This window comes from Dama dama, chromosome 13 (genome assembly GCF_033118175.1).
Source record: "Dama dama isolate Ldn47 chromosome 13, ASM3311817v1, whole genome shotgun sequence".
NCBI classification, from domain to species: Eukaryota; Metazoa; Chordata; class Mammalia; order Artiodactyla; family Cervidae; genus Dama; species Dama dama.
In genome coordinates, this window is record NC_083693.1 from 67,414,755 (window position 1) to 67,427,248 (window position 12,494).

Below are 12,494 nucleotides of genomic sequence, written 5' to 3' on the forward strand. Positions count from 1 at the left end.
GCTAATGATGCACGACAAGGTGTGATATGCACAATGAAGAATGGAGAAAGCGGTGGGCCTCGGGAGGCTTCCTTTCCCTCCCCTGTACCCCCACATTGCTTTGTGCCCGCCTCTCATTTGTCAACCTTTGGGCACAGGTCTCAGTGGACGTCTCGCCCCGGCGCCATGCCTTGCACGCAGCAGCTGCTCGGAAAACAATTTCTCGAACGAACCAATTCCTTTCTTAAGTTTCCCATTCAACACATCTTTCCTGGGGCCCAGGTCCAGAGGCTTAAGCAGACTGGAGAAGTCAGCGAAGCCCCGACCATACAGACTAGAGCGCCTCGTAAACTTTAAAAATTAAAAGCTATTTTAGTGAAATAATCGAGGTGCAGAGGCGAGAAAGGGTCTGGGTTTCCCACGTGGGCAGCGGGACAGACGGAGGGCCGGGACCAGGCCCCGCGCGCCCCGACCTCGTAACCCCGGCCGGGCCTGGCCGCCAGAGGCCCGCGCGGTTCCCGCTCCCGCCGCGGCCTCACAGAAGCTCCGACAGCTCACCTAAGCGGACAACGCAGGACCGAGGCCAACTCCAACTCCAACTCCTCCAACACCGCGAGCTCACCACCCAGGTACCTGCCCACCGCGCTGCCGTGGCAACGCCGCTGCCGCCGTCTGCACCGGAACCGGAACCGGAACCCTCATCTGGACGTGACCCCTTCCCGGCGTTCCGCGGAGCTGCGAAAACCCCGCCCAGCGCCTGCCCGAGTCCTCCCGCAGTATCCCAGTAGGCCCGTCTACCCTTCGGAGGGAAGTCGTCTTTCCGATTTCGCCTCTCCTTACCGCGAGAACGTCGTGACCCTGATGGACATTCACTTCCTCCAATCAATTGACGAAGCGGTTGCCGACGGCCAATGGTAAGGGAGTGGGTGGTGGCTCAGACGTAAGGACAGCCTTCAACCTGTCGGTTCGGGACGAGCAATCTGATTGGTAGAATCAAGTAATTGCGGGCCAGCGCTCTCCAATCATGGAGAGCTATTCGGAGCCGGTCCAATGAGGGCCTCCGGGGGGCGGGCCGAGCCCCGGGAAGGCTCCGGCTGGCTAGCCCAGGTCGCCGGCGGTCGAGGGCTGCGGCCAGCGTGCCGGGATGAGCGGGTCCCTGGGCCGGGCGGCGGCGGCGGCGGCGACAGCTCTGCTCCGCTGGGGGCGCAGCGCAGGCGGCGGCCTCCGGGGCCCGGGCGTGCGGGCTGCAGGCTCGGGCGGCAGCGGCTCATCGGAGCACCTGGACGCGTTGGTGAAGAAGGACAAGGTGGTGGTCTTCCTCAAGGGGACGCCGGAGCAGCCCCAGTGCGGCTTCAGCAACGCCGTGGTGCAGATCCTGCGACTGCACGGCGTCCGCGACTACGCGGCCTACAACGTGCTGGACGACCCCCAGCTCCGGCAAGGTCAGGGCCGGCTGCGGGCGGGGCTGGGGGGCGACTTCCCTTGGCCGCTCTGCGGGGCCGAGGGTCTGTCGGGCAGGTCCGTCCGGGGGCTCGACGGGAGGGGGCTAGGGCACGGGTTTCCACACCGCATTAGAGCATCTAGGGTGGGGGCACGATCGAGTTGGAACTGGGTTTTGAAGAACTGGGGCTCTGGGCCAGTCTGTGCAGCGGGGTTAAGCACTAGCGGTTCTCCGATCCTCACTCTGAGCTGCAATAGGCGTTTCGGGGCGAGTTCTCTTCGGCTGAGTCCAAGGAACATGGTCAGCAGCCCGACTCCCAGCTCTGCAGGAGTGGGTAAGCTGGGCAAAGGGATACAGGAAGAGGCCCTAAGAAGTAGGCACTTGGGGACAATTTGAGGGAGTGGCTTGTCCCGTGGATAAGGGGCAGGTGCTGTTTATGGTGTGAGAAGGGCCGAGGTTGCCCTTTTCTGAGGCTTGGGGGTTCAGAGATTGGCCTGTCCTGCCTCAAGGCTGGGGGTGTGGTCAGGGACAGTCCTCTGCTGTTGCTTACAAGAAGGGACTTGACTCAGCTTTTGGAGTCTACTTAGCTGACGTCTGCTGCTGTGGGAGAAAAAGACATGAAAATTTATGTTCAGATACTCAAGGATGGGGGAGTTTTGTGGGGGATAGGGTATCTTAGAGAGGTTTGTGGGGAGAGGGATGAGGAATGACCCCAGAGGCCTAGCTAACTCAAGCCGCAGCTCCAGAAGTCAGTCAGGTTCTGGGGCAGACTCTGCAGAGTCTGTGACTTGTCACTGGCTCAGGAGGGAGGGAGGAGGGCCTTGACAGTTAATTAGCACCTTTGCTGTTGAGTCTCCTGCTGTGAACCTTACCTGCATTCTTCTGTTTCACCTGAGTTGAGTAGGAGGACTGGAGAAGGGAATGGCAACCCATTCCAGTATTCTTGCCTGGAACACTAGGCCTGCCCTTTGGCTGGGGTGGATGGGGTTGGCAGAGAAATGGGGGGACTGTCCGTGTACCCGCTGAAGGGTGGCATTCCAGTTAGACTTTCAGTGACTGAGTTCTCCCTGAGTCTTCCTGAGGTTGTTTAGTGACAGTGTCCTAGAGAGAGTTTAAGGCACCAAGTTCTATAGTAGTCTCCATGCAGAATTCTGTATTTTGCTGTTCTGCATTTGAAGTTGTCCGTCATAGTCATTCCAACATGGACAAGACAGGTGGGTGTCAGGGAAAGGCTTCAGGTTAGAATCCTTTGGCCAGTCCATTCTGCAGCCTGAAGCAAGTCACAAAACTGCATTTTCCTTTTCAATAATATGAGGATAATGAAACCACATGTGCCAAAGTTTTTGTGAGGAACAAAGAGAAAGGAAAACTTTTAGAAAGTGCCCATGATCTCACCTGGCACAGGGAAGGCACCCACCAAAAGGTAGCTGTTTTATTATTAGCACTCTATGATTTTAAAAGTATTTTTCCCCATATTATCTAATCCCTATAGAACTCTTGGTTTTGGTGGGTGGAAATGAGGAGTGAAGGCAGGTTAGCATTACCAGGAAGTATGGGATCGCAAAGAGTCAGACACAACTGAGTGACTAAAAATTTTTAAAAAGTAATATTACCATGTATTATGCCCACGATCCTTTTGCCTTCCTGATCCACTGGAATGCTACCAAGTGGCTGGCCTTTTTCACATACAGGGTGAGCTACAGTCTTCATCCAGCAGCAGGGTGTCTCTGCTTATAAGATAAGATAGGAGTAACTGCAGTCTCTCAGCTGGGACCTTGCCTCGCCCCTATGGCCCTCAGTAAAAAGTTGTGTTGTTGATATCTTGCTTAGCATAAAGTTTTGAGAGCCTCCGTTTTGTGACTTTCAGTTCTCCTGTTTTATATAACCAGCGGATGGTATGATTGAATCCCTTTGCCTGTATACCTGAAACATTATGCATCATTTATACTTCAATTAAAAAAAATGTTTTTAAATATAACCAGAGGTTGGCCCTCCTGCAGTCTGGCCAGTGAACTGAAAGTAAGAGCATGAGTGAGAATGTGTTTGCTAAGAGTACTTCTGTGTCTGACTTTCAGTCTTCTGTTCTTAAGTGTTCAAACAGTAGCACCGGGAATTTAACCCCTAAATTTCTTGACCGTTGACCTTCATCAGACCATTACTTTAGTTAGTGAATGTGTTACATGTATATTGAACATAATACACGTCTTTCATTGCCTAGAAAAATAAGCGTTAGTGTAAGTCTTAACCTCCAGATTTAGGGCAGGGCATTGTGAGCAGGTTTTCACAGTGGGGATTAGTTTAGCCTGGGTGAGGCTTTGAAACTTGAAGACTCCATCTTTTTGCTTGCCACAGCTTTGAGTTTACCGCGAGAGACTGACAGGCTATCTGATGCTTGCTTTTGCCAACCAAGGTCATGCCTATGTGCCTTTCCCAGACCCAAGCTCACTTCCAGTAACAGGAGAGTTCAGTTCAGTTCAGTTGCTCAGTCATATCTGACTCTTTGCGACCCCATAGACTGCAGCACGCCAGGCTTCCCTGTCCATCACCAACTCCCGGAGCTTATGCAAACTCACATCCTTTGAGCCGGTGATGCCATCCAACCATCTCATCCTCTGTCATCCCCTTCTCCTCCTGCCTTCAGTCTTTCCCTAGAGGGCAGGCAGAATGAAAACCACAACAGGAGAGGGACTCCTGCAAAACCGGCCTTTCCTGCTTTCTTATGCCAGAGGAGGCTGAGCTTTATAAAGAGCCCGAGCTGGAGGAAGACCCTCAGACACTGTCTCCTAGTTCTGGGCGCTGGGTCCATGGAGTGTGGTGCCCAGAGGTGTCTGACTGAGACCTGAGACCCAGGGAACCAGGGTGACTGTGAGGCAGCTTTGCACTTTGTCCTTCCTCATGATTTTTTTTTTCCTTTTTTAAAACCTGGAGCACATATCGAAGACAACCACAGTGGGATCCAAAGAGATAGGGTCCCAGTGGGTAGATGTCACCATATCCCACTCCTGGTCTTAACAAAAACTAATCTTTACTTTCAGTTGCAAAAGAAACATGTGCTCATGGGAGAAACTTGGAAAACAATGATGAAAACCTAAAGCAAATGAAAATCCCCTGTAATTCTGGTAGAAACCATAAACCATTATTATTAACCTTGGGATCTAGCTTCTAACAGTTTTTTTTTTTTTGTAGTAGAGTTGAGATTACACATGTCTCTGTGTAGCGTTTTGCCCTCCTGAGAGTGGGGAACGTGTCCTTTGTGACTCCTGAAGCACTGTGTGTTTTGCTTATACAAAGCGAGCTTTCAGTGAGTGTCTCAGTGAAAACTGCTTCCTTTCTTTATCATTTTATCATAAACTCTATTCCATCCTTGTAAATACATTACAGACAGTGGAATTTCTGCCTCCTCAGATCACTCTTGTATTCCTCGCATCCATCGAGAGCAGTGTCTGTTGAATGAATAACCATCATCCTTTGTCGAATGGTTCTTAGCATTTGAAAATACGCTCAGCCTCACCAGTGTCAAGGACTTTAAGGCCGTAGTAAAGCTATGATGTTAGCAAGAAGTCAGATCAGGAGTGTGCGTACGTGTCTATGGAGGGCGGGTTGTATGCTGCAGGCAGGGAGATAACGTGTGCCCACCCTCTGGAGGAGAAACTCTCGGTACCCGGGCAGGTTGAAGGTGAACCGACCTGAAGACCCATTTGTTTCGCTCCCGGGTATTTAGTCTACAGCAGGGATCGACAGGCTTCGTTTGTGAAGAGCCAGCGAGTAAATACTTGGCTCTGGGGGCCTGGGGTCTCTGCTGGCACCTGTTCAGCTCTGCTGTTAAGGGTGTACAGCGGTCAGGGACGACGCCTAGATGGACGAGAGAGGCGGAGTTCCAATAAAACTTTATTTATAAAAACAAGGACTTGGAGCGGGTTTGGCCCGAAGGCTGTGGTTTGCCACCCCTTGGGCCGGAGAAACCGTCCCCTGCCTGTGAACTGGGAGACTCCTGTAAGGATGTGCAGCTCCTTTGTAGTAATGAAAAGTGGGCAAGAACGGATCTTGGTCTCTTAGCAGCAGGCTGAAGAAAGCAACTGTGTGATGTGATGGGAAACTAAGCTATGGTGAAAAAATTAACTAGATCTAGATGTATTTAATCTGACTGAATCTCAGTAAAGGCAGTGTTTAGCCAAAATGGTGGATCAGTGGTAAAGAATCCACCTGCCATTTGCAGGAAATTCGGGTTCAGTCCCTGGATTGGGAAGATCCTCTGGAGAAGGAAATGGCAACCTCCTCCAGTATTCTTGGCTGGGAAATCTAATGGATAGAGGAGCCTGGCAGGCTACGGTCCATGGGGTCAAAAAAGAGTCAGACTTGACTTAGTGACTAAACAACAACCAGTTGCAGAAAGGTAATTGTGACTTAATGCCATGTGTGTATGTAAATGTTTAAGATGTGAAGCAGTTCCATGGATTGCAGATCTGTGTGTCATGCAGGTGGGGCTCACAGGTGGGCAACCGATGCCAGGACCCAGCCAGAGGCCACCTCTGGTGGTCAAGAACCTGGCCCTTGGACTCCCAGGCACCTGGGTGCAAATTCTGGCCCCACCATATGCTAGCTCTGTGACAGTGGTTAAGTTATTTAACCTAAGAGTCCTATTTCTTCATCTGTAAAATAAGGATAGTTATACATACCTCTGTAAAGGTGAAATGAGATTAGATGTGTGAAAAATGCAAGCGTATGAAACTCAGGAACCCGTAGCTCAGTAAGTGGTATTTTTATCACTGCATGGCATGCTTCATGGGTGTTTTCCCAGCATTCTTTCCCTCTGCTTTCCCCACTGCATACATTGTCAGAAGAGCATCACTGTGAGTGGGGTAGAGGATACTGACATGGAGAGAGAAGCCCCAGGGCACCTGGCACTGTGGGAGCTTAATTCATTTCACCAGTTTTAACTTATTTAATCTTCATAATAAATCTGTGAGGCAGAGTTATTCCCATTTTACAGAAAAGGAAACTGAGACTAAAATGCGATTTACCTGAGGCTGTATTTACAAGCCAGCCAGCCAGGCTGCCCCCTGAACCAAAGCCTCGTTCCCTCTTGTGCCTGTTTAGTCACTCAGTTGTGCCAGACTCTTTGTGACCCCGTGGACTGTAGCCCACCAGACACCTCTGTCTGTGGAATTTTCCAGGCAAGAATGCTGGAGCGGGTTGCCAGTTCCTCCTCCAGGTCCCTTCTCGTCACTGTGATTTACTTTTCCTCTCTTGAAGCTCTGCTATTTTCGATGCTTTTAGCTCACATTATCTCAAGCAGTCCTAACATACTCTTAAGTTAGGGAATATGGAGAACTAGATGACTCCAGAGGAGGTGACGTAACCTCACCAAGGAGTAGAGTCCCCTAATTGGCAGAGTTGGAATTAACCTGCATCAGACTCTGAAGCTCGTGTCCTGAAAATCTACCGGGAGAAAAGAAAACTGTAATCACGGTGCTCTTATGGTTGATTGTCCAAAGCAGGAATGATGTCCAATGTTCTGAAATGTCAAGAATTTTAGAAGCACCTTTTGAAAGTTCTGGAAGGGAATTTTCTAGAACATTTTCTTCCCTCTGACTTGATACTTTGGAATATTAAAATTTTTGGTGGAGCAGTGGGTGTATATAGAACTGAGTTTGTAAGAGACTCCTAAGTCCCAGTCCTGGTTTTACCTGTTATATAACTTTGCATTCAGCATTTTCTGTCACAAACAGAATCACATTTTATCATCTATAAAGTATGGTTATCATTAAGATCCATTCTTGGCTATGACTTTCTAATTTTTCAAGAATTGCTCTCTGATTCTGAGTTATTCCAAGCGATAGATGCAAGAACTACACAAATATTGACACTTACATTGTAGTCGCAGAAAATGTAAAGGGTGAGAAAAATTAGCCATATTTAATTGATTGTGACTTGGTAGAATTTTAGTTTGCAGTTTATGATTCATAGTCTTTTGTTTTCGGGTTTCTTACTTCACTCTCTAGGAAGCAGTTGGGTATTTCCTTTAATATTTAAACTTGTATTCAGACTTTTTAACACATGGAAAATGGCATAGTTTTTAGGAAAGATGCCCGAGCTTTGCTTTGACATCAGCCACCCACAACACTTGACAATCTAAAAATGAGGGAAGCAGGTGAGTTTGACTGTGATAAACTCTCGGCAGTGTGGGCAGCTTGGGCACCGTCACAGTGCCACCCTGTGCTCCGAGGGGGGTTCTTCTGAGTTCTTGAGGTGTAAGTGATCGGGGCGCTCACGGGCCATGGGGTTTGCAAGGCATCAGTCTCCCTTGCACGTGACTGTGTTGGATGTTCAGAGTGGTCCGAAAGCCCACTTGTTTTGGCAGTGTTGGTGGTAAGAATGGATTCCCTTCCTTCCTTGTAGTTGGGATGCATGGTCTGCAGCAACATAATATTCAGTGAATGGGACAAGCCTGATGCTTTGGTTGAGCCTGGTACAACCATGGTCGAACATAAATCAACTGATGAAAGCAAATCATTCTTTTATTCAACAAAAGTTTTATTTTAAAACATCATACTTTTTAGGATCAAACATGTGGTTTTGGGTGGCCTTCAGATGGCAAATTTTTTCACCTTTGGAGCATTTCAAAAATTGTAGGCACTGGGATTTCCTTGACGGCCCAGTGATTTAAGACTATACTCCTAATGCAGGGGGCCTGGGTTCAATTCCTGGTCGGGAAACTGAGATCCCGCGTGCTGCAAGGCACGGCGAAAAAAAAAAATTACAGGCACTCATCAAAAGAATCACTAGATATTTATTGCCATGGAAAGCTTAATGCATGTATTATTAATTGGATAAAAAACCCATAGTGTTGTGCAGATAAATGGTTTGTGTACATAAATGTAAAAGATGTTTAAGAAAGTTTAGAAGAGGCAAAAATTTCATACTAAACATTTCTTAATCCCCCCATCATAAAGTAAAAAAGATGACTTATTGGAAACATAAGTAAATTCTGATAGTCTCTTCGTGTTTGAGGATAGAGTTAAAAAAAAAATCCAAAACATGCAACTTACATGCCAAGTAATTATTTATGTAATACCAAACATCAGAGTGATGAAAAACCTGAATTCATCAGAGTATTCCAGTATGAAGACATTCTGATGGTTCGTGGAATTTGCCCTTTACTGATAATCTCCAAACCTCCAGCTGACTTTTTTTTTTTTAAATAGAAACCCAGAGCAGCTTAGAAGCATACTTTTCAGAGCCTATAATGTTGTAACCATTTCTTCATCCTTGAAGTCTGTCTGCAGAAGAAAGATAAAACTCTCCACCGGTGGCCTTCTAGGGCTGTCCTGGCGAGCGAAGTTGCTGTTTTTTTTTTAGGAGGCAGTGACTCACAAGAGAAAAACATGGGTATCTTGGGACTGTTATTTGTAAAATAACTCATATTAGCCATCTTATTTGGTCAAACACATCTGATAATAAATGATGGAGCATCAAGCAGAAGGTTTTGTATTATTTGTTTACATAAAAACCACCACTTGACCTATTTCTAAAATTTGCATAATACAATCTTTGGCTTGAAGAATCTGTTGACTTTTCTGTTTCATTTATTTGTATGTTTAAAAAAGTACACTTTAATCTCAGGCTCTGAGTCAAAAAGAAAGTAAAAGATGAGGAATTCAGAAAAGGGTTGTTGTTTTTTTTTAATGTTTTAAGATGAAACCACATTTCTTTCATAACCATCACCCTCGTGGCCCAGCTCTGAACAGAATCATCAGATGGGTGCCCTGTCCCAGGAGGTGCGTCATCGTGTGTCCTTGGAGCCACTGTCTTTGCCTGTTAGTGCGGGGAGTGGGTCTCCCTCAGCCTGTGGCCCTGTGCCCGGCCCAGGACATGGGCCTTCGTGAGCCCTGGGCCCTTCCTTTATTTTCCTCAGTCCCTACGAGTTCTGAGCGGAACCAACTCAGCTGTCCCATCGAGGGGCTGAATAGGGCCAGGGCCATAGTCTGTAGACACAGGAGAGGGATTTTGGCTTGGGTAAAAGAATCATTAAAGATAAAAACCAGTGACTCAGTGTCTTACTTCACCAGCCAAGACAGGCGTGGGGAACATTAGGTGGGGGCTGCCCAGTCTGCCGGTGAGTCACTGATGGGCCCATGTTCAGTTGTCCACGTGGAATCAAAGCTGTGGCACTTCTCTCTCTTTTTTTTTGCTGAAAACATGGCTGGCACAGCATGGGGAACATCACCTTGTGTATCCTGCGTAACTAATCAAGTTCTCCGCCATGATTCGGGGTCAGTTTGAGTCAGGTCGTTTATGAGCGTTTTCCTTACCTGATTCTCATAAAAACTTTGTGAGGTGAAGGTAGAAACAGAGGACGGAGGCCTCTCAGTTTATAATTGGAAGAGTCCAGGTTTTTTTGTTGTTGTTGTTTTTCATTTATTTGGCTGCGCTGAGTCTTAGTTGCAGCGTGTGGCAACCCTTGAACCCTGGCCCTCTGCCTTGGGAGCTCAGAATCTTAGCCAGCGGACCATCAGGGAAGTCCCAAAGAGTCAAGGTTTAAACAGCGGTTCCTTGGACTCTAAAGCTTACGCTGTCCCCAGGGATGGGGAGCAAGGGAGGGACACGGGGTGTTCTGCTCAGAGCAGGGAGATGTGTCGTCATGCAGGTTCATCTTTGCTCATTCCAATGACCCTTCAATGTTCTTTCCCTGTAGGCATTAAAGACTACTCCAACTGGCCCACCATCCCTCAAGTGTACCTTAACGGCGAGTTCGTGGGGGGCTGTGACATTCTCCTGCAGATGCACCAGAACGGGGACCTGGTGGAAGAACTGAAAAAGCTGGGGATCCGCTCTGCCCTCTTAGATGAAACGAAAGACCAGGACTCGAAGTGAGGGAAGGTGGCCCCGGGCGAGGAGCCGCTGGTGTCAGAGCCTCACCGCCAGAGAAGCCTTACCCGTTCGGGTTCCCGCTGTTCAGACGACCGCTTGCACTGGTTCCTCCAGTTTGTAAGCAGCCAAGTGATTTTAGCGTGTCTGCTCTTTGGGCAAGGAAGATCCTGTCGTGAACATAATCGTAACCACTGTACCGTCATAATCAATGTCGTATTACGAGATTGTTGTAAACAAAATTCCTTCTTGTGTTGTTCTTTGCTCTTTGCCTGATTCAGGAGTAAACCTGGGAGCTTTTGAATCATTGTTATTCTTCACGGGTCCTCCACAAATATGTCAGTCAGTCTGCAAAGGTAATAGAACGCCTCCCCCCCACGCCCCCCAGTTTTTCATAACTTGTTCTGTTAAGAAAAATGATCAACAAGGAAGAAAATAAGATAACCGGGTTTTTTGGTTTGTTTTTTTTTTTAAATAAACTGCCAACCCAGGGATACTGCATGTGAGTGGTTATTCTGAACAGCAGTAAGTCTGTGTGTTCATCTGTTCCGGCTGCTGTAACAAAATGCTGTAGACTGAATGGCTTATAAACAGTGGATGTAGATTTCTCACAGTTGTGGGAGGCAGAAGTCCTCCCACAGACAAGAGCAAGTCTGCAGCAGATAACGCTGTGTGGTGAGGGCCCACTCCCGCTTCCCAGACAGCTGTGTTCCCACTTTCGGACCCCCTTTTGTAAGTGCACTAATCCCATTTATGAGGGGTCCACCCTCATGACCTGATCACCTCCCAAAGGCCCCACCTCCTAACACCATCCCTTTGGGAGTTAGGTTATATGTCAGCATAGGAATTTTGAGGGTTCACGGACATTCAGTCTAGAAGGACTTTTAGTAACTCTGACCTTTTAACTTTAGGAATTAAGAGTGATTCTCATACTCTTCTATTAAAATTTCCATGAAAATTGCCATCAAGCTGTGCTCTAATTTCTTGAGGGGAAGTAAGTGTTGTGAATGCTGAGAGGCGTTGATGATCCAGTTGGAGTCCTGGGTGGACTGGACTGGCAAGAAGTGAGAGGGAGAGATGAGGGGGCGCCCGGCTTGCCCGTCTCCAAAGACCTGTGCTTGGCCAGCTTTGGGAGTGGCCGTTAACTCCCTCCAAAACAGGAGATCTTGTGAACCTTTTATTCCTTAAAAATGGCGCCTTTATAAAAATGGACATAATTGGAATCATAGTTGAGATCTTCCAGTGCATGGTATCTTTTAACAAGACTGTGTTTCTTCTCCACCTGGGCTGGAAGTGGAGCTGGAGGTAAACTTTACAGTGACTCATGGGAAGAAAGCCCACTCTTACACCTTGGGGTCCCCAGAAGCCTTCATTGATCTCCAAGGGCTTAAACAAAGCATCTATTCAGAAGTGCACAGTGGCAGAGGTAAGAAGAAGCTGCTTTGTTTTTTTGAAAAGAGCAAAAGTAATAACAAAGAAAGAGGATGGCTTATTCCCCCAGAGCCATTCGGGAGGCTTGTTCTGTGTTGATCACTGAGTCTACATGAATGTCTCTTGGAAAAGCTCTGAAAATGGATGGACTTAGTGGGGGAAAGATTGACCTGCTCGGGGGTCCTGCAGGTCTCAGCTCCTGGCTCCATCCTTCCCAACCCGCCAAGAGGCTGTGGGATTCCCAGGAGAAAGGAAAGATGAATTGTAGCCCCCCCGCAGGTCGTTGGGGGCTGTCCTGTTAGACGAGAGGACTGGCCTTGGTAAATTACAGAACTCAGGGCTTCAGGGAAAAGAAAAGCAGATTATTGTCGCGAAAGGTTTCATGTTACACGTGTTGTATACTCTGCATCCCATCAATACCTTTTGTGTCTGCTCTACGCTGAGAGCTTACACAGACCCTTAGAGGAGGTTGGAGCTGATTTGTTGGAAGCATGTTGCTTTACAAATGAAAACGAGGGCACTGGAAGGAAGCCCTGTGCCGCTGCCATGCCGTGGCCGAGCCAAGCCTGTGACCTTGTCCTTTGGAAAGAATACCATTAACAAATCACTCTTTTAGTGTTCCTGGATGAGAACCAGGCAGTGGGGCACACACGTGAGTGTGCAAAACTGACCTTTGCCTTCTCATCTGGTGCTTTTCCATAATTTTTCTCCTTTTGGCTTTTTCCTTAAACCTGCCTTTATCCCCTTAGGGTTCATCTAAACAATGAAATGATGA

At 47.9% G+C, this 12,494-nt stretch overlaps 1 protein-coding gene across 1 annotated transcript; it reads left to right on the forward strand.

The window, feature by feature from the left end:
- Positions 1–1,097: 1,097 nt before the first annotated feature.
- GLRX5 (glutaredoxin 5) lies at positions 1,098–11,256 on the forward strand. Its single transcript, XM_061159374.1, has 2 exons — positions 1,098–1,421; positions 10,116–11,256. The coding sequence occupies exons 1-2, from the start codon at positions 1,124–1,126 to the stop codon at positions 10,292–10,294; spliced, it is 477 nt and encodes a 158-aa protein (XP_061015357.1). The 5' UTR covers positions 1,098–1,123; the 3' UTR covers positions 10,295–11,256.
- The last annotated feature ends 1,238 nt before the right edge of the window (positions 11,257–12,494 follow it).

Bases quoted from the DNA above. Each gene is read 5' to 3' on its own strand.
- GLRX5 (XM_061159374.1), top strand. From the start codon at position 1,124: ATGAGCGGGTCCCTGGGCCGGGCGGCGGCGGCGGCGGCGACAGCTCTG. The intron at 1,422-10,115 runs GTCAGGGCCGGC...CTTTCCCTGTAG, and splicing joins CGACCCCCAGCTCCGGCAAG to GCATTAAAGACTACTCCAAC.